The 22,369-nt window shown below is 43.1% G+C and overlaps 1 protein-coding gene across 2 annotated transcripts in view; it reads left to right on the top strand.

The window, feature by feature from the left end:
* The window catches only part of USP18 (ubiquitin specific peptidase 18), a 198,781-nt gene that overhangs the window by 54,474 nt on the left and 121,938 nt on the right, over positions 1-22,369 (top strand). For both annotated transcript variants that reach the window (XM_079774907.1, XM_079774906.1), the window contains exons 2-3: positions 9,282-9,532; positions 10,712-10,808. In XM_079774907.1, coding sequence (XP_079631033.1) covers positions 9,478-9,532; positions 10,712-10,808 — 152 coding nt within the window. In that variant the 5' untranslated portion in view covers positions 9,282-9,477. The remainder of the gene's footprint in view (positions 1-9,281; positions 9,533-10,711; positions 10,809-22,369) is intronic.

Below are 22,369 nucleotides of genomic sequence, written 5' to 3'. Positions count from 1 at the left end.
GATGTACCACAGTTTTCTAATCCACTCATAGGCTGTTTCCAAATCTTAGCTATTTTAAATGCTGCTATGAACATAGGGGTGCATATGTCCTTTCTGATTGTTGTTTGTAGTTTCCTGGGACATATTCCTAGAAGTGGGATATCTGAGTCAAATGGGAGTTCCATTTTTAGTTTTTTGAGGAAACTCCAAACTCCACAGTTCTCCACAGCATTCCCACCAGCAGTGCATGAGGGTTCCTTTTTCTCCGCATCATAGACAGCACTTGTCATTTGTTGATTTGTTGATGATAGCCATTCTGACAGGTGTGAGGTGGTACCTGGTTGTCATTTTGATTTGCATCTCTCGGATGATTAGTCACTTTGAGTATGTTTTCATATGTCTCTTGGCCTTGTGTGTGTCCTCTTTCAAAAATTATCGATTTAAGTCCATTGCCCATTTTGTGATTGGATTGTTTATCTTCCTTTTGTTAAAGTAATATGAGTTTTGTGTAAAAGTTGGAGATTAAACCCTTATTGGAGATAACATTGGCCAATATGTTTTCTCATGCAGTGGGCTTTCTTGTGTTGTTCATGGTTTCTTTTGCTGTGCAGAAGCTTTTTATTTGGATGTAGTCACATTTGTTTATTTTCTCTTTAGTTTCCATTGCCCTATGAGCTGTATTGGTGAAGATATTGCTTCAGCATATATTTGAGATTTTGCTGCCTGTGGATTCCTCTAAGATTTTTAGTAGTATAGTTCCCAATATTATGCATAAGTCCTTTATCCATTTAGTGTTTATTTTTATGTGTGGTATAAGTTGCTGTTCTAGTTTCATTTTTTTGCATGTATTTGTCCAATTTTCTCAACACCATTTATTGAAGAGACTGTCTTGACTCCATTTTATGCTCTTGCCTCCTTTGTCAAATATTAATTGAGCATAGTGTTTTGGGTTGATTTCTGGGTTCTCTATCCTATTCCATTGGTCTATATGTCTGTTCTTATGCCATCAGTTTTGAGAATAGTGCCTTTATAATATAGCTTGACATCTGGTATTGTAATCCCTCCAATATTTTTCTTCTTTCTCAGGATTGCTTCAGCTGTTCGGGGTCTTTTTTAATTCCAGATGAATTTTTGCAGAGTGTGTTCTAGGTCTGTGAAATAAGCTCTTGGTATTTTAAGGAGGAGGTCATTGAATGTATAGATTGCTTTGGTGGTATTGACATTTTAATGGTGTTGATTCTACTAATCCATGAATACAGTATGTTCTTTCATCTGTTTATGTCTTCCTCTATCTCTTTTTTTTTTCAGTGTTCTATAGTTTTCTGAGTACAGGTCTTTTACCTCCTTAGTTAAGTTTATTCTTAAGTATTTTAACTTTTTTGGTGCAATGGTAAATGGCATTGATTTTTAAGTCTCTCTTTCTGTAAGTTAACTATTGGTATATATAAATGCCATAGATTTCTGGGCGTTAATTTTGTATCCTGCTACATTGCTGAATCCATTTAATAAGTCTACTAGTTTTTTGTGTTTTTTTCATGGAGTCTTTAGGGTTTTCTATGTACAGTATCATGTCATCTTCAAATAATGTCAGTTTTACTTCTTCTTTTCCAATTTGGATGCCTTTCATTTCTTCTTCTTGTCCGATTGCTATGGCTAGCACTTCCAGTGCTATGTTGAACAGGAGTCCTGAAAGTGGGCATCTCTGTCTTTTCCCTGTTCTTAGGTGAAATGGTTTTAGTTTTTGCCCATTGAGTATGATGTTGGCTGTAGGTTAGTTATATAAGGCTTTTATTATGTTGAGGTATGATCCCTCTATTCCCACTTTGCTGGGAGTTTTTAATCAAGAAAAGTTGTTAGATTTTATCAAATGCTTTATCTGCATTGATTGATATGATTATGTGATTTTTTTGTCTCTCAGTTTCTTTATGTGATGTATCACATTTATTGATTTGTGAATATTGTACCATCTTTGCATCCCTAGAATAAATCCCACTTGATCATTTTGTATAATCTTTCTAATGTAATGGTGAATTCGATTAGCTAGAATTTTTTGAGGATTTTAGCATCTATGTTCATCAGGGATATTGGCCTGTAGTTCTCTTTCTTTGTGGTGACTTTATCTGGTTTTGGAATTAGGGTAATGCTGGCTTTATAGAAAGAGCTTGGAAGTGTGTCTTCCTCTTGAATTTTTTGGAATGGTCTGAGGAGGATAGGTTTTTGTTCTTCTTTAAATGTTTGGTAGAAGTGTCCTGTTAATCAGTGGGGAAGAGGGCTGTTGTTTGCTGGAGGATTTTTTAAAAAATACATTTTATTGATTTTTTTACAGAGAGAAGGGAGAGGGATAGAGAGTTAGAAACATCGATGAGAGAGAAACATCGATGAGCTGCCTCCTACACACCCCCTACTGGGGATGTGCCTGCAACCAAGATACATGCCCTTGACTGGAATAGAACCCGGGACCCTTCAGTCTGCAGGCTGATGCTTTGTCCACTGAGCCAAACAGTTAGGGCTGCTGGAGGATTTTTAATTACTGCTTCAATTTCATCCATAGTTATCAGCCTATTCCATTTTGTTTATTCTTCTGATTGAGTTTTGGAAGCTTGTATTTTTCTAAGACTATGACCATTTCCTCTAAGTTGTCCATTTTTTTGGAGTAGAGTAACGTAGTATTTTTTCATAATCCTTTATATTTCTGTGGGGTCTGGTGGTTGTACACCTCTTTCATTTGTGATTTTGTTTATTTGCATGCTCTCTCTTTGTTTCTTTGTGAGCCTGGCAAGACGTTCTTTAATCTTGTTTATCCTTTCAAAGAACCTGCTCTTGGTTTTATTGATCTTTTTCAAAAAAATATATTTTATTGATTTTTACAGAGAGGAAGAGAGAGGGATAGAGAGAAACATCGATGAGAGAGAAACATCCATCAGCTGCCTCCTGCACACCTCCTCCTGGGGATGTGCCCACAACCAAGGTACATACCCCCGACTGGAATCGAACCTGGGACCTTTCAGTCCACAAGCTGATACTCCATCCATTGAGCCAAACAGTTAGGGCTATTGATCTTTTTTATTGTGTGTGTGTGTGTGTGTGTGTGTGTGTGTGTGTGAGTGTGTGTGTGCGTGTGTGTGTTTTCTCTTGTTTTGTTTTTTTGGTCTGTATGTCATTTATTTTCCCTCTGATCTTTAGTATTTTCTTCCTTCTGCTTGCTCTGGGCTTTTCATGTTGCTCTTTCTAATTCTTTAAGTTGCAGGCTTAGATAATTTATTACCAGTTTTTTGTTTTTTTGTTTTTGTAGAGCTATGAACTTCCCTTTCAGGAGTGCTTTCACTGTGTCCCATTGATTTTGGATTGTTGTGTTTTCATTGTCATTTGTCACCAGGGGGCTTTTTATTTCTTCTTTGATCTCTTTGGTACCTCAGTCATTGTTTAATAGCATTGTTTAGCTCCCAACTGTTTAATTTTTTTATTGCTCTTATTATAGTTGATTTATAATTTTTTGCTCTTGTGATCTGAGAATATGCTTGATATGATTTCTCTCTTCACTAATTTGAAGAGACATTGCCTGTTTCACAATATGTGGTTCTTCTTGAAAATGTCCCATAGAAGAATATATGTTCTGTAGCTTTGGGATGAAATGTTCTGAAGATGTCAATTAATTCCATCTGATCTAGTGACTCATTTAGGATTGCTATTTCTTTGCTGATTTTGTGTTTAGAGGACTTATTCAATGGTGTCACTGGGGTATTAAAGTCCCCTAGTATGTTTGTATTGCTGTCAATATGTCCCTTGATATCCTCCAGAAGTTGTTTTTTTGTTTTGTTTTGTTTTTTGTTTTTTAATGTATTTAGGTGCTCCTGTATTGGGTGGATATATGTTTACCAGAGTTATATCCTCTTGTTGAATTGCTCCCTTTAGTATTATGTAGTAGCCCTCTTTATCTATTCTAATGGCCTTCACTTTGAGGTCTTGCCACAACCTTCCTGGTGAGGTTCAGGATTTGAAGGAGGGGTTGACGCACAAATGAAAATACTATACAAGAAATATGAATTAAGAAGGCATTGGGGGGCCAGGTGGAGACCTCTTTCCTGAATTGGCACATCGACCTCTGGCCTGGTCTGCTTTTTATGTACTTTAATACACATTTGTCCATTAGCAATGCATACACGCAGATGAAAGGTAAAGTTTGGTAAACAATGTAAGGATTATGAGGTTAGGAAATTGCCTTGAGCCATTGATCTCACAGCAGGTCAGTTTTATTCTGATTTTCAGCTCTGCTGAATATCAATGTCCATTGGCCTTCCAGTGTTTCTTTTTGCATTTTTATGCCAACTGCTATTTGCTTTAGCCTCCAGCAAGGTCTATTTTTTCAGACATAAGTATTGCTACCCAACCTTTTTTTTTTTTTTTTTTTTTTTGCCTGAAAAGTATTTTTCCATCCCTTCACTATCAGCCTGTGTTACTCCTTTGTTTTGATGTGGGTCTCTTGTAGATAGCAAATGTATGGGTCATGTTTTCTTATCCATTCAGCTACCCTATGTCTTTTGATTAGAGCATTTAATCCATTTACATTTAAGGTTATTTATTGGTACTTGTTTGTTGCCATTTTTATTCTTTAGGCCCTTGTTTCTTCTTCCTTTTCTATTTCTTCTCTTTAAAGCAATCCCTTAGCATTTCTTACATTGCTGGATTGGTGGTAATAAAATTCCTTAGCCCTTTTTTTGTCTGTGAAGCTCCTGGTTTCCTCTTCAATTTTGAATGATAGCCTTGCTGGGTATAGTATTCTTGGATTCAGACCCTTGCTTTCCATCACTTTGTGTACTTCATTCCATTCCCTTCTGGCCTGATGTGTTTCTGTTGAGAAATCAGTTTATAGTCTAATGGGAGATCCCTTGTTAGGTAACTTTCTCTCTCTCTCTCTGGCAGCCTTTAAGATTCTTACTTTGTCGTTGGTGTTTGCCAATTTAATTATGATGTGTTTTGGTGTCAATCTTTTTGGGTTCATCTTGTTTGGGACTCTGTGAGCTTCTTGGACTTGTGTGAGTTTTTCTTCCCAATATCAGGGATGTTTTCTGTCATTATTTCTTCAAACAGGTTTTCTGTTCCTTTCTCAGTTTCCTCTCATTCTGGCACCCCTATTATGCAGATGTTGTTTTGTTTCGTGTTGTCCCAAAGTTCCCTTAGGCTCTCCTTTTTTTTAAAGTTTTTTTTTTCCAGTTCCTGCTCTGCTTGGGTGTTTTTTCTACCTTGTCTTCTAACTCACTGATGCAGTCCTCAGCTTCTTCTAGTCTCCTGTGGATACTTTCCATTGTGTTCTTTATTGCAGCTATGCCATTCTTAATTTCTTCTTGATTTTTCTTCATTTCCTCTTTATTCTTACACATAGTGTTTAATTTGTCTTTCATCCTTTTCAGCATCCTTATATCCATTGCTCTGAATTTTTTCTCCAACAAATTGCCTGCCTCCATTTCATTTATTTCCCTTCCTGGTGAATTTTCTTTTTCTTCCAATGGTGGTTGTTGTTGTTTTCTCCCCTTTTCTTTCAATTAGGTTTTGTTTCTTTGTCTTCCCATTTTTACTCCCCATTGTTCCTTTGTGGTTGTTTCTGTGTATTATATCAAACTTCTATGTCACCCATATTTTTTTAGTTTGTCTTATATAGTAGATGTTTTGTTGGACCCAGTGCTGCAATCTCTCAGGTCTTCTGGACAGGTTATTCTAGGGATGCCCCCTACTTGGGATATTTGAGTTCTCTTGGTGTAGTTGGATCTTGAATGTTACTGTCCCATTCATGGGTGGAGTCTCTTCTCACAGTATCTGACTATGTGTTTCACTGTTTACTACATTGACCAAACCACACAAAATACAACATGACAAGACACAACTTGAAGGGCACAATACACGAATGTACTCACAACACCAATAACCCCAAAAAAAGTGATCACCAGAGATAAGAGAATTAGGAGAGAAAAAAATCAAAAATTTTATTGAGAAAAGAAAAAAAGGTAAGAGAGAAAAGAAAAAGAAGAAAAAAAGTAGGGGAGAAATATATATGGGGATAAAACACCACAAAACAAACAAATACACCCAAAATACGCAAACAACAAACACCCAGAAAAAAAAGCGGGGGGGGGGGGGGGGCGGGGGAGAGACAGAATCTGAAGAGGCAGAGCTTATATACAGAAAGTAAGGTTAAGGAATTGAATGAATAGGAGAAGGACTATAGTTCAGTACAGAGAAGATGGAAAGAGAATAAATGGTTAAGAAGAAAAGTAAAAAGAAGAAAAACAAAAAAATCAATAAGTTAAAAAATAAGATAAAACAGAATTTTAAAAAATTTTCTATCCTATATATTCATCTATTTTCAAAAAAGGAGAATAGAGGAGAAATAAGATAGGCTTGGGTTTAGTGAGTGAAACTAATTAAGTAATTAGGAGAAGAAGAAAGCAAGGGAGGAGAGGAAAAACAAAAGCATAAAAAAGTGGGCTAGTGAAGAAAGAGAAAAGAGAAGGGTGCATGGACTTAGAGCAGGGGAGAGGAAATTAGATATATGAGTAATTTCTGCAGAATACAGAGACTACAATAATAATACATCAATAAAGAAGGTCAATTTTTAACAAGGGTTAAAAAGAAAAGAGAGAGGAAAAAAACTAAAGTAGGGACGGAAAAACAAAAGATGAAAAAGGGAGAAGTGAGGAAGAAAAGGTTGGGAAAAAATGAAAAAATAAGATAAAAAAATAAAAATAGAATGAAGAAAAATAATACAAATAAAAGATTAAAAAATTTTTAAATAAGAGGTAAAAAATAAAGTAAAGTGTCATTTGCTTCAGCTGAGTTTTAATGTCCATGGGGGCTGGTTTAAGACCCCACTCTATTGTTCTGTCTGCCACTTCTCAGTTTCCAGTTAGGTAGTCAGCACCATGTTGAAATTGCAAGTGATCCACCACTCTTCTGTTTGTGTCTATCTCCACAGCCTTGGCTATAAGCAGGCAGGACTAATCTGCTCACTTTGTTTGTCTGCCTGCTATCAGTCTTAATTATTCAAGTGTCTATTTCTGACACGGGCTTTAGGTGGGGATGTTGCGGTATTGGTTTCCAGGACTAAAGGGTCCCTCAACCTAGTCCCTGAGTTCTCCCTGGAGCTATTCAGAGTTTTTGTTTTTTTCTGCAAAGCTGGTTGCGTCTGCACTAGTTGCCCTGCAGCTGCTGGCAGGGGCTGATTCTTAAGGAGAAAAATGGCTGCTTAGATTCGGAGGATCTGGAATGTGTCCATGCCAGATTCCTGGTTACCTTTCCCTGTCCTGCTCCTCTCCACAGCCTCTCCCCGGCCTCCACAAAACTGCACCTCCATCTGCATCACAGCCTTGGTGAGTGTTTGTAATTGAAAGGTCCTATGAACTGGGTTTAGTGAATAAAAGCAAGGAAAATACAGATGCGAAACAACTGTGATACTGTGACTTTCTCCCTCCCTCCCCCTGAACCGCAAGGCTTAGGCAGTTCTTCAGGCTGTCTTTCTGGGCACAGTTTCTCGCGGCTGTGGACTTAGATCTAGATTCCCCAGCCACCAACAGCCCTGTGCACCTCCCTTCCACAGTTGGGTATTATGCATGTCCCCAAGGGACGTGGACTTGGTGCAGTACTGATTCCTTCTGACCCTCTTGTCCCAGTGGTCACGCATCTCTCTCTCCAGCCCAGATCCCCAATCCTCATTCTCCAGACATCCTCTCTCCTTTCTGGCCAAGAAGTGTCTCACCAGTTGTATTTAATTTGCCAATTCCAGGTGGATGTTATTTGACTTAGTTGCTCCTTCTATCTGCACAGTGAGAAGGCACAGGACATGTCCACCTGTTCAGCTGCCATTTTGAAACTCCCAAACTGAGTCCTTTCCTTTCTTTATTGAATGCCCACTATGCACTATGCAGAGTGTATTGGAAACAGTTGAAAATACACAGTGCCCATAGTTGGATGTCAGTTTAGACACTAAGACTCTGTCTGAGATGTGCATTCAGGAGATTTAGTGCCCTTTAAATTAATGACTAAGAGGGGTGAGCAAAGCAGGGATGGGAGGAAGGAAGAGGTGACTTGCCAGACAATTGCAACAGAGGCCTCAGAAGATCTTAAGGGGACCTCTGGGCCTGGATGACTGACCCTTCAGAGCTATTTTACTTTGAGGCAAGGTGTTAAAGACTTTATATCTGCTCCTTGTTTGGTCACTGACTAGGGATCGGGCCAGCTTTTCTAGCTGGGGTAAATTCCTGGAGAGAGACTCAGAGGGGAACTGTCAACCACTAACACTCCCCTCCACCTGGGGAATGGTGTCTGTCCTGCAGGAGTCTGAATAATGCACTCACTCACAGAAGAGACAGTTCTTCCCCACATTAGAATATAATGAATCAAATATTTTAATAGCTTTGTGTACCAAGTGCCTGAGGGGAGCCAGGACAGGCTTTCCAGTCTTAACCTAAAAACAAAAGGCCAAAGTGAGAAACAATAATCATTTTTTTGTTTGTTTGTGATTAAAGAACAGCTCTTCAGGAAGCTCTGATTCAGGGGGCAACCCAATTAATATTCTGATTAGGACACAGAGGCAAGGGATATGCATGAGAAAGGGAAAGAAAGGCAGTTTTACTGGTGCAGATAGGCTAAACTTGTGTCATTAATGCTAAACAATGTTTTAAATTTTGATCTGGTAGTCATCAGGCCCTTAGTCATATTACTGCTTTCTTGTTATTTTGCAAACAATTCTTTGAGATACACTGTTGCTTTAGTCCCAGTCCAAAGGTTATTTTGCATTGTTTGAACATTCCAAAGGTTTAAGGCATAAGACTTGCAAGACAGTTTTTCTGGCACGACAGCTCTGACTTCATTTTAAAGCGGCTCTCATTATTTGTTTATACCAGGAAGTCAAGGGCATGGAGAGAAAGGGGAGTGATTGTGAGAAACTTTTAGGCAGTAGAATTGACAGACCTCAATTTGGGGGGGGGGGGGGGCTGAAAAGGAGGAGCAAGGGGACATCAGTCTTCTGATCTGCAATGCTTGGTGAATATTGTGCCATTTGCCAGGAGGGCGAACCTTGGTGGGGGTGGGGTGGAAGAAAACAGGGCATTCCTCTGATGAGTTAAGAATGGAGACATGTGGGACAAGGAGAGTGGGTGTGGAGCCTAGTTCTCATTTCTAGCCCTAGAGCTTTGTTAGCCAGGCTTTCCATACATCTCCCTCCAAGACTTGGCTCCTTGGAAACAGAACTGATCACATGAATGTACTTTTCCCTTTGCTTACCCTTAACTGTCTGTGGTGTATTTTCACAGAAGTCCCACCAAGGCTGACTCGTGAGAGCGCTTCCCAGGAGTGAGGTCATGCAGTGCTGAAGAACTTCCAGCCAAGGGCCTGGAGATTTTGGAGTGATCACTAATGGGCAAGGTGTTTGGGTTCCTAAAGAAATTTGCCATCAGTCCTAGCTGAGTCTCAGCAGACCCTGTTGAGAAGAAGCAAGAAAACAGCAACATGAAGAAGAGGGAGCAGCTACCAAAACACTTGGGTGCCTGGAACTGCCCTCAGGGTCATTACCTCCCTCCCATTTTTCTATTTTTGACTATTTAGAAATGTTTTGTTTACTCACAATACTCTGAAGCAGTAGAGCTTTGTGGTTAATGACTCCCGATTCCTTGTGCCATCATTTCTGCATTTTTAAATGGGAATAATCATAGTACTGAGAGCATACAGTTGTTGAGAGAATAAATGAGATAATCTGTGGAAATTTCTTTAGACCAATGGTTGGCATATAGTAGCAGTTATTTCCTGTCTTTACTGTTGTACCTGTGTGCAAGTATGTCTAGAGGCAAGTGCTTCTGCTGATTCAGGAGTGTATATCTGTGATTACCTGCTACCCTTGGATTTTTACGTTCTTATTGCCCTATTTTATGTACACCAAAGCCCTTTCCACAGGGATCCTGATATTAATGGTACTTGCTCCCTCTTTATTTTTTTAAACCCGCACCCAAAGATATGCTTTCACTGATTTTGGGAGAGAGAGAGAGGAGAGAGAGAGAGAGACCTACAATGTGGTATGTGCCCTCACTGCGAATTGAACCCTCAACCTTCAGGATAAAGCTCTAACCAACCAAACCACCCTCTTAAATTATTCACCTTTGTGGGGTCTGTGGAACCCAAGGCTGTGTTTGGTTGCAAGTGGGTTAGAGAAATGCCATCTTTTGGTTGTCTCATAAGTTCCTTTTGGCTTCCAGCCCCTGGACGTGAATTTAGATTAGTGGATTTCTCCTGAAGCTTTCTTCTGATTTCTCTAACCATGAAGTGGGAACTGGGTAGGGCCTTTCCACTGGAATCTAAAATTACTCTTATCCCTGAGCCCTGTAGATGCCCATTATTACTCAACTCTGGCAGGAACTCATAATTCTCCCAGCTACACTTTCTGTAACGTTTCTCACTTTTCCTTTGCTCATACAACAATGGCTTGTACTACACATTTGACAATGAATAATACAACTGTTGTGACATCTCTCTTTCCTAATGGATGATTAAACTTTTATTACTATTTCACTTTTCAGAGTTCATGCTTTATCTTTTCTCCCCTATTATTTTGCAAGCTCCCTAGTGATTTCTTTGTGCCTCTGTACTTTATAAGATTTCATATCCTTAAGAAGATTCTAGAAGAACATATGACTTCTGTTAAATCCCTTAGCTAGTCCTTGTCCTCAGTATTTTTTCTCTTTTCTTACAGGCCCAGTTGGTTTACACAACATTGGACAGAGCTGTTGCCTTAACTCCCTGATCCAGGTGTTGATTATGAACATGGGTTTCACCCAGATACTGAAGAGGTAAGACTATTATTCAGGCTATCCTACCCAATAAAATAGTAATATGCAAATTGACCACACCTTTGCTACGCCTAAGCCATGCCCACCAGACCCGCCCCCCAGACAAGCCACGCCCACCATCCAATCAGAGCGAGTATGCAAATAAACCCGACCAAGATGGCGGGTAATTTGCATACATAGGCGCCCAGAGCTGACCCATGCCATCGGAGGTGGGGAGCTGGGTGTCCGCTCATGCTCCAGGCCAAAAGCCTGCGGCAGTGGCTTTTGGCCTGGTGCACGAGCGGACCCCCTGCCATCAGAGGCGGGGAGCTGGGTGTCCGCTCAGGCTCCAGGCCAAAAGCCTGCAGCCGCGGCTTTTAGCCTGGTGCAGGAGCGGACCCCTTCCATCGGAGGCAGGGAGCTGGGTGTCCGCTCAGGCTTCAGGCCAAAAGCCACCGGTGGCTTTTGGCCTGGTGCAAGAGCAGACCCCCTGCCATCGATTGCAGGGAGCTGGGAGTTTCTTCGGCCTGGTGCATAAGTGGACCCCCTGCAATCGATCCCAGGGAGCTGGGCGTTGCTTCAGCCTGGTACACCAGTGGACCCCCTGTGATTGATCACCTGGGCAGGGAGCTGGGGGTCTGCTTTCAGCCTGGGCAGGAACGGACCCCCTGAGATTGATCGCAGGGAGCTGGGGGTCTGCTCCTGCCCAAGAGGCTTTCGGTCTGGGCAGGCCTGGGCAGGGGCTGAGCCGGTGATCATAGGGAGCTGGAGGTCCCCTTCCCAGATCTAAAGCTTCAGCCAGAGGCTTTAGGCCTGGGCAGGGCCCAGCGCTCCATTGGTGTGAACTATAGAGGAAACACCTTTTCTGACTACACATTGGCTAAGCTTCCTGTATGCCACTGGTAATATTCTTAGTAACTTGGGTAATAAGAATCCAAAAAGGTGATCTAGGGTTTTTCCACCACACTTCTGGAGAAAAAAATGAAGGTCCACTGCTGGAGGGGCTAAGAAATATCATATCCTGCCCTAGTCGGTTTGACTCAGTGGATAGAGCCTCAGCCTGCAGGCAGCAGGGTCTGGGTTTGATTCTGATCAAAGGCATGTACCTAGGTTGCAGGCTCCTCCCTGGCCGGGGCCCAGATCAGGGCTCATGCAGGAGGCAACCAATCAAAGTGTTTCTCTCTGTCTTTCCCTTTCTCTTGCACATTCTCTAAAAGTCATTGGAAACATATCCTCAGGTGAGGATAAAAAATAAAGAAAGAAATCCATATCCTATGAAAGACACATCTTGAAAATGCCTAAAGAAAGTTGTCATTTTTTCTTGGTGAAGGGACTGGAGTCCGTGTTGATGAAAACACCTTGGTGGCTGCGGTGACTGACAGTGGCTGCAGCAGTGGGGTGATGGGGCTGGTGCCTTCCCCTGACCAGCCTGGTTGCCTCCCACAAAGGGAGGCCAGACTGCGGCTTAGGTACGCTCCCTGTGGGGCGCGGGCCTAAGCCGTCAGTAGGACATCCCCTGAGGGCTCCCAGTATGTGAGAGGGGGCAGGTTGGGCTGAGGGACCCCCGACCCCCCAGTGCACGAATTTCATGCACCGGCCCCTAGTCCTATCTAATAAAGAGGGAGTATGCTAATTGACCATCACACCCTCACAAATATGGTGGTGCCCACAGCCAATAAGGAGGGAATATGCTAATTGACTGCCACACTCTCAAAGATGGCAGCACCCACAGCCACCAGATGGCGGTTCCCAGTCCCCTCAGCCCCCCAGCTGCCCAGGGCCAGCCTGAGGTGCAGGTAAGCCTTGGATGGCTGCTGCCCAGCCACCCAGGGCCGGCCTGAGGGATGACCAAACGACTGAACAAGCAAGCTGCGTGGGGTGACCAAGCTGGGGTGGGGGGGCATGAGGGGCGACCACGCTGGCGGGGGGGGCAGTTGGGGGTGACCAGGCTAGCAGGGGAGGTAGTTGGGGGCAACTAGGCCAACAGGATGGGGCAGTTGGGGGCAACAAGGCCAGCAGGGGGAGCAGTAAGAGGCGAACAGGCTGGCAGAAGGAGGTAGTTGGGGGCGACCAGGTCGGGGGGGGAGCAGTTAGGGGCAACCAGGCAAGCAGGCAGGTGAGCAATTAGGAGCCAGCAGTCTAGGATTGTGAAAAAGATGTCCTGGATTGGAGAGGGTGCAGGCTGGGCTGAGGGAACCCCACCCCCCCGTGCACAAATTTTGTGCACAGGGTCTCTAGTAAACATGTATAATCCTTTATGTTTTCAAACATTCAGTTATTCAGAGTGACTTGGATTTTTTTTAGAATAATTTTTAACATTTTTCAATTACAGTTGACATTCAATGTTTTATTCAAGTATACAATATAGGGACTAGACAGTTATATAACTTACCAAGTGATCAACCTGATAAGTCTAGTACCCACCTGACAGCATACATAGTTATTACAATACTAGGAACCCAGTTCGCGCAGCGCCGCCCACCCTCGAGTCGCCGGTCCAGCCCTGCCTCACTCCCTGGGCCCCGCAGCAGCCATGGCTGCTGCTGATCAGGCCCTCCCACCAGCGCAGACGTGCGGAGGCCCCTGCTGCCCGCCTCCAATGCTGAGTGTGCAACCTCCTCCTATCCAGTTGGCCCTGGTTAATAGCATATTTCTCTATCCTATCTAATACAAGAGTAATATGCAAATTGACCATCACTCCAACACAATATGGCTGCCCCCATGTGGTCAACGATGGCTGCCCCCATGTGGACACAAGATGGCCACCACAAGATGGCAAGCAGTGGAGGGCAGTTGGGAGGGACCAGGCCTGCAAGGGAGGGCGGTTGGGGCCAATCAGGCCAGCAGGGGAGGGCAGTTAGGGGTGACCAGGTCAGCAGGGGAGGGCAGTTGGGGGAGACCAGGCCTGCAAGGGAGGGCAGTTTGGGGGACCAGGCCTGTAGGGGAGGGCAGTTGGCAGCAACCAGGCAGGCAGGGGAGGGCAGTTGGGGGTGGCCAGGCCAGCAGGGGAGGGCAGTTGGGAGTGATCAGGCCTGCAAGGGAAGGCAGTTGGGGGGTGTGGGGGGACCAGGCCTGCAGGGGAGGGCAGTTGGGGGGGACCAGGCCTGCAGGGGAAGGCAGTTGGGGGAGACCAGGCCCACAGGGGAGGGCAGTTAAGGGTGACCAGGCTGGCAAGGGAGGGAAGTTAGGGGTGACAGGGCCAGCAGGGGAGAGCAGTTGTGAGCGACCAGGCCTGCAGGGGAGAGCAGTTAAGGGTGACCAGGCCGGCAGGGGAGGGCAGTTAGGGGCAATTGGGCAGGCAGGGGAGTAGTTAGACATGAATCAGGTTGGCAGGGGAGTGGTTAGGGGGTGATCAGGCTGGCAGGCAGAAGCAGTTAGGGGCAATGAGGCAGGCATGCAGGTGAGTGGTTGGGAGCCAGCAGTCCTGGATTGTGAGAGGGCAGTCGGACATCCCTCATGGGGTCCCAGATAGGAGAGGGTGAAGGCTGGGCTCAGGGCCCCCCCTCCCTGCCCCATGCACGAATTTTATGCACTGGGCCTCTAGTTATATGTATAGATATAGATAATTGCCTGTACTCCTTATGCTGTACTTTACATCTCTCTGACTATTCTGTAACTACCAGTGTGTATTTTTTAATTCCTTTACCTTTTTCGCCAATTCTCCCAACCCCACTCCCATCTGGCAACCTCAAAATGTTCTCTGTATTTATGAGTTTTTCTGCTTTGTTTGTTTATTTTATGTTTTAGAATCCACATATAAGTGAAACCAGAAGATATTTATCTTTCTCTGTCTGATTTATTTCACTTAGTATAATTCACATCCATATTGTCACAAATAGTAAGATTTAATTCTTTTTATGCCAAGTACTATTAAATTGTGTGTGTGTGTGTGTATGTGTATATATATATATATATATATATATATATATATATATATATATACCACTTCTTTATCCCTTTTTCTTTTTTAAAAAAATTAAATTTATGGGGGTGACATTGATAAATATGATCATACAGGTTTCAGGTGTGGGTGTCTATGTTGCAACATCTGTTTATTGCACTGTGTGCCCACCACCCAAAGTCAACTCATCTTCCATCACCTTATATTAGGTCCCTTTAACCCCCATCCTCCCCACCACTTTCCTTCTGGCTACCACCACACTACTGTTTGCGTCCATGAGTTTCAGTTTTATATCCCACATATGAGTGGAATCATATGGTTCTTAGATTTTTCTATCTGACTTATTTTACTTAGCAGAACATTTTCAAGGTCCATACATGATGTCACTAATGGCAGTATTTCATCTTTTCTTATGGCTGAGTAGTATTCCTTATGTATATGTATCACATTTTCTTTATCCAGTCCTCTGTCACAGGACACATTGGTTGTTTCCATGTCTTGGCCACTGTGAACATAGAGTGCATATATCTTTATGAATACATGTTTTGAGGTTTTTTTTGGGGGGGTATATAAGCAGGAGAGGGATTGCTGGGTCACATGATACTATATTCTTAATTTTTTGAGGAATCGCCAGACTGTTTTTCATAATGGCTGTACCAGTCTACATTCCCACCAGCAGTGAATGAGGGTTCCCTTCTCTCCACAACCTCTCCAACACTTGTTATTACTTGTCTTGTTGATAATAGCCATTCTACTTGTGACATACGTAGGAGAGATAGATGAAAGCAAACTAATGGATGACACAGTGTTCAGAACCATATTTATAACGCTACTCAAGAATCTTCTAAAAACCGCTGAGAAACTTGAAGAGACCTTCAAGGACCTAAATGAGAATACCAAAAAAATGGAAAAGGACCAGTCAGAAATTATGCATACACTGTCTGAAATAAAGAATATACAGAGTAGACCACCGCACCTGAAGAGTCAAACCAAAGATCTGGAATATGAGGAAGAAAAAAACACCCAACCAGAGAGGCGGAAAGAAAGAAAAATCCAAAAGTGTGAGGATAGCATAAGGAGCCTCTGGGATGGCTTTAAGCATACCAATATCCGAATTTTTGGAGTGCCAGAAGAGAGAAAGCAAGATACTGAAAACCTATTTGAAGAAATAATGACAGAAAACTTCCCCCACCTGGTGAAAGAAATAGACTTACAAGTTCAGGAAGCACACAGAACCCCAAACAAGAGGAATCCAAAGAGGACCACACCAAGACACATCATAATTAAAATGCCAAGGGCAAAAGACAAAAGAGAGAATCTTACAAGCAGCAAGAGAAAAACAGTTAGTTACCTACAAGGGAGCACCCATATGACTGTCAGCTGATTTCTCAACAGAAACTATGCAGGCCAGACGGGAATGGCAAGAAATATTCAAAGTGATGAATAGCAAGAACCTACAACCAAGACTACTCTACCCAGCAAAGTTATCATTCAGAATTGAAGGGCAGATAAAGAGCTTCACAGATAAGAAAAAGCTAAAGGAGTTCATCACCACCAAACCAGTATTATATGAAATGCTGAAAGGTATTCTTTAAAAAGAGGAAAAGAAGCAAAAAGTAAAGATAAAAATTATGAACAATAAATACATATCTATCAACAAGTGATTCTAAAAATCAAGTGAATTAAAAATCTGAGGAACAGAATAAACTGGTGAACATAATAGAATCAGAGGCATAGAATGGGAGTGGATTGATAATTCTCAGGGGGAAAGGGGTGTCTGTGTGGGGGGTATGGGAAGAGACTGGACAAAAATCATACACCTATGGATAAGGACAACGGGGGGGAGGGAACTGGGTGATGGGGAGATATGGGGGGAAAAAAGGAGAAACAATTGTAATAATATGAACAATAAAGATTTATTTTTAAAAAAAGATAATAGCCATTCTAAAACGTGTGAGGTGGTATCTCATTGTAGTTTTGATTTGCATTTCCCCAATTGCTAGTGAGGTTGAATATCTTTTCACACATTTGTTGACTGTTTGTATGTCTTCTTGGGAGAGATGTCTGTTCAGGTCCTCTGTCCATTTTTTGATTGGGTTGTTTGTTTGATGCTGCGTTTTATGAGTTTTTTTATATATTTTGGACATTAAACATTTGTTGGAGCTATTGTTTGCAAATACCATTTCCCATTTGATCAGCTACCTCTTTTTGTCGTCGGTTTCTTTTGCCGTGTAGAAGCTTTTTAGTTTGATGTAGTCCCATTCACTTATTTTTGCTTTACTTCCCTTTGGGGTTAAGTTCATAAAATGTTCTCTATGACCAAAATCAGGTGATGGTCTTCTGGGATCTCCTTGTAAGTAACTGTCAGCTTTTCTCTTTCTGCTTTAAGATTCTCTGTCTTTAACCTTTGGGATTTTAATTACAATGTGACTTTATGTGGGCCTCTTTGAGTTCATCTTGTTTAGGACTCTAGGACTCTCAGTGCTTCCTGGGCTTGTATGTCTATTTTCTTTGCCAAGTTAGGGAAGTTTTCTGTCATTATTTATTCAAATAAGTTTTCAATCTTTTTCTCTCTTCTGCTATCACTATGAAGTAAATATTAGTACACTTGATGTTGTCCCAGAAGCTCCTTAAATTATCCCAATTATTGTTTTGCTGTTCCAATTGTTTTAAAAATTGTTGTCTTCAAAATGGATTCTTTGAACTTCTGCTTCTAAACTACTGTTGATTCCTTCTAATGTATTCTTTATTTCAGATATTGCATTCTTAACCTCTTTTTAAAGATGTTTTATCTCTCCATTTATGTTTCCTGACTCCTGTTGAAGTTTTCAATGAGATCATTGAACACCCATATAACCAGTGTTTTGAACTCTGCATTTGGAAGATTGCTTGTCTCCATTTTACTTAGTTCTTTTTTTTTTTTTTTTTTTAGTTTTGTCCTTTTTTCATTTGAAACATGTTTCTTTGTTTTCTCATTTTGGCTGTTGTTAGGTCTGATCAAACAATTGAATCGATACTCCCTCCTCTGGGAACTGACCTTTAGGCCATTTCACAATGGACATTCCACTTGCTTAGACCACATTCCACTTGCTAAGACCATTATCTCTCCTTTCTGGAGTTTCCCAGAATACAAACCTCCACAGAGAATTCTCCACCCAGAAAAAGCCCACCTAGAGTCCTTTAAAAACCTCTGACTCCCTGTCTTTGGGTTTTGGTGCCATTTTGGGGTTCAGCCCACCTGGTATCCAGATGACCTAATAAATTTATAATTCCTTACCACTTTGGTCTCCTTCGGTGACCATAACATTTGGTGCCGAAACCCAAGGGGGTTCCACAGGGATGGGGAGCCATCGCCCTGGCCTCAGACACCACGAATTTGCTACTAGGAGAGCAGTAAGCAGTGGCAGCTCAACCTGGGCTTTACCACCAAATCCTACTGAGGTGACATGATAGCCAGCCTCAATTAGGCCTCCCTCCCTTATGGACTTGCCACCCCCCACACCCCCACCCCCGAGCCAGCAAAAGAGAATGCTGGATCAAGAAACTCTTTCTCCATTGCTGATCCTCCATTCCACACTGGCCAATCTTCTCTAGGTCATTGACATTCCATAAATTCCCTCATCTCGAGTCTTCTGCCTATTCTCTCCCACTGACTTCTCAAAAGTCTCTGGTCTTGAAAGTCCTAGTGCTAGGCCAAAAGACTCCTCAGCCATTTGGCTTTGGGTCCTTCTGGATTGGGGATGCCCAGTCCAGAGGGTCACCTCTCATTTCTCGTGGTGATTTGTTTAGCAGCGGGGATCCCTGCCCTAAGCAGTCACCTTTGGATTTATGGTCTGTGACTCACCCTTCCTCTCTCATGGGCCATGCCACACTCCCTCTGCACGCTCATGGGAAGAGCATGCCCAAGCACCTCATTTTCTTTTGTAACACTGTTTGGCCACAATATAAACTAGCCTCAATGGCCTGAAAATGGCACTTTCAATTTTAATACACTGAGCAATTTAATTTCTGTCACCGTAATGAAAAATGGTCAGAGATTCCCTATATCCCGGCCTTTTGCATCCTCCAGTCCCAACCCTCTCTCTGTCAGTCCTTCTCTACCCATCAGATCCTTCTCCTTCACACAAAACATCATACCCCTAACACTTCTGATTCTAAATCTACTTTTGACCCAGCAGACCACCAACTTCCATCCCCTTACGCGTTCCATCCCTCATCTGCATTAGATTCGCAAAATACAGACCCTCCTAACAGCAACCACCTTCTCCCCAGGCCCCTGAGAGCCCAAATCCCGAGAACCTGAATTCTAATACAGCCTTTTCCCTAACACTCAAGCAACGCAAAGACTGCCTTCCTCAATAGCCACTTCTGTTCCCATACCCATTCCACCCCTGAGGGAGGTAGCAGGAACTGAGGGCATAGTCCAAGTCCACATCCCATCCTCTATGTTCAACCTCACACAGATTGAGAGGTGTCTCAGGTCTTTTTCCACTGACCTGACCAAAGAATTGAGTACCTGACCCAGTCCTATAACCTGTCCTGGCATGACATTTAAGTCATCCTGTCCTCCTCTTTAACCCCAGAGGAGAAGGAGTGCATTTGGATATCAAATCAGGACCATGCCAATATCCTCCATAGACAGGATGTGGCAGCAAACCCTGTTGGTACTGATGCATTCCTCAGAACTGACCCAAGATGAGACTATCAGGTTACTTCTCCAGGGCACGAGCTCTGTAGCCATATAATCACCTGTCTCATTGCCAGACTCAAAAAAGGTTGCCCATAAAGTGGTCAACTATGACAAATGTAATGAAATCACTCAAGGCCCTGACGAAAACCCAGCTCTATTCCTCTTCTGCCTCACGAAGGCCTTACAGAAATTTACCATCTTAAACCCACCTCCCCAGAGGGAACCCTTCCTCTGAATACCCATTTTATATCCCATTCAGCCCCTGACATATGCTGCAAACTTAAAAAAATAGACACAAGTCCACAAACCCCTCAAAAAGATCTTGTTAACCTGGCCTTTAAGGTCTTTAATAATAGAGACGAGGAGACCCAAATCCAAAACAAAGGCAAGATCAGGCCAAGGCTGAGGCCCAGAGGAGGCTTTCCAACTCCTAGCCACCACTCTCATGAACCCTAAACAAAGTGCCGGTCCTCCAACCAAGGCTAAGTCAGGGGCCAAGCCTCTTCTGGGCCCATGCTTCAAATACAACAAGGAAGGACAATGGGGCAAGTCCTGCTCAAACCTGAGACCCCCGCCTGAACCATGTCCAAGGTATGGAAGGGAAGGCCACTGGAAATCAGACTAGTCTGGCCCCTCCAGGTTGGACCTTGGACAGTCCAGCCAGGCCACCTTCTGGGTCCAGTTTGGAGCTCCCAGACCTCTTGGGACTGGCCACCAAAGACTGAAGCTGCCCAGGCCCCAATAAGGCCCCACAGACTTACATCACCAGGACAGAGCCTTGGGAAATGATTGTGGAGGCAGGTAAGCCAATCTCTTTTTAATTGACATAGGGATCACTTATTATGCCCTCCCCGAATTTGCTGGGAACCTTGTCCTCCCCTCAGCCTCTATTATGTGGATTGATGGACGAATTAATCTCACAGCCATTAGCCACCTCTCCTCTACACTGCATCTTACTAGACACCCCTTTTATCCACTCTTGTCTACATCAGTGCCGGGCCAGGACTACTGCACATCCCCTCATAAAACCCAGTCACCTGTCTCAGTTTCACTCTCACCCCACAGAGCTGAGCCAGTATCTTGGACCTTAAACACCTTATCCTCCATGACTGCCCCCTCCTCTAGATAAGAAATAGGCTCTTTCTTGGGATCACTGAATACTTTTGCCTCTGGGTTCCCAAATTTAGTCTTCTTGCAAAACCCCTCTATGACACATTGAAGGGAGCCCTCACTGAGCTTTTAGATCCCTACACCAGCATTTTCATCTCTTTAATGCTCTGAAACAACTCTTACCTCACTGCCCTCTCAACCACCTTCTCAATGAATACATTTCTTTACTACAAAATTGCAAACACTTACTTAACAGTCCGGTTACTATCAGAAGCTGAACTCATTATCATTCCTTATCATGTTATCTCTAAGGAAAAATGTGGCAGTTTTAAATCCAAGTGCCTGGAGACCTGGGAACAGGCTGCTGAGCCTGCTTCCTCCACTACCCCTCTCCTCCCACCCCCTCGGGCCTTTTCTCCAGCCTCATATGCCTATAGATAACTTTCCAAAGCCTTTGGTAACTTAAAGACTTTGGAGCATTGCAGGATTAAATGATAAACATCAAAATATTTTAAAATAACATAAAATACTGAAACACTGATTGCTAGACAAGTTTTAATTTGCCTGCTCTTGGCTCTTATTATAGAAGGTCTCTTTTACTTTGTTGAATGTATATTTTCTTGAAAGTAAGATTGTGTTTAAAGTGTGTTGATAAATGTCAATCTAAGAAATGCTGGTTGTTTACTTTTTGGCTAAAGCTGGTGTTGTGGAGCGAACGCGAGTAAACGACCACTGGAGCCCAGACCAAATTAAAATTTAGGGAGCCTTTATTAGTGGGCCAGCCAGCCGGCCAGCTGGCCGACTGGCGACTGCTCTGCCTTTCTCCACGCAGGGAGACCAAAGAGCAGCAGCGACCCTTTGTGTAGGACCGCTTTTAAGCACATTAACCACATCCGGTTTTTGCAGAACAAGTAACCCAAGACAAAACAGTTTTTCCCAAGCAACGTCAGGATCATGCCAATGACGACCATGTTATTCACAGGGTCATCCTGTTCTCCAGAAAGCTGACAGTGTTCTATGAGAGAAGGCCTACGTGCTGGGAAGGGGCCATGAGACCATATCTCAAGGCCTGGCCTGGTGTCAGCACTGACAATTCTATCTGGGGCATAGTCCACGGCCTCTCTGGAATGCTCAAAAATTCCCACTCTCTTAACACTGGTTATTTGCGAATGGGTTTGTTGTTCAGTGAGTCAGGACCCGATCACCCCTGACGTTCGAAGGGATCCCTTCTCTCCTAGTAAGCTAAAGCAGTCCTGCCCAGGCTCTCTCCTATTGCTTAAGTCTTTATATCTAGACTTTATTTCTACTGCTCATTCACAGTCCTTGACACTATTATTGAAATCATCAACAGGTCTTCCTGCTTGGTATTTAGGAATCTCTCTCCCCTTTTCTATTCTTCTTAAAAGTCAGACACTGCAAAGGACACCAAGTCAGGAATGATCCCATAATACAGGGAAATAAAGCAGACCAGGAAGCCAAGGCAGCGGCTCAGAGGAAGCCTTTATCTCCCCTACTCTTAGCACTACCCCATATAACACTCTAATATACTCCAGAGGAACATCTGTCCCTATTAGCTCTTAGGGCTTCTCAGGAAGATCCATGGTTAAAATTTCAGGGAAAATATATCCTTCCCCAAGGACAGGCCTATGATATCTTATGGGCTATTCACAATTCCCTACATATAGGATACATTTACAACTCCTGAAACTCCTCATTGCATGTCCTAGCCTAGCCTTCCTACTGCAAGATATCACCAAAACCTGTTCTTGTTACTCTCTCTCCAAGGACAGGTTAGACCTCCTTCTTTCTCCACTCATCAGGCAAGAGGCCAAATCCCTGGACAAGACTGGCAAATTGACTTCACTCACATGCCCCCTATAA

Source organism: Cnephaeus nilssonii (assembly GCF_951640355.1).
Source record: "Cnephaeus nilssonii genome assembly, chromosome: 6".
Classification (NCBI taxonomy): domain Eukaryota; kingdom Metazoa; phylum Chordata; class Mammalia; order Chiroptera; family Vespertilionidae; genus Cnephaeus; species Cnephaeus nilssonii.
Note: the sequence above shows the minus strand (reverse complement) of the source record. Positions and strands in the feature narration are given on the sequence as shown.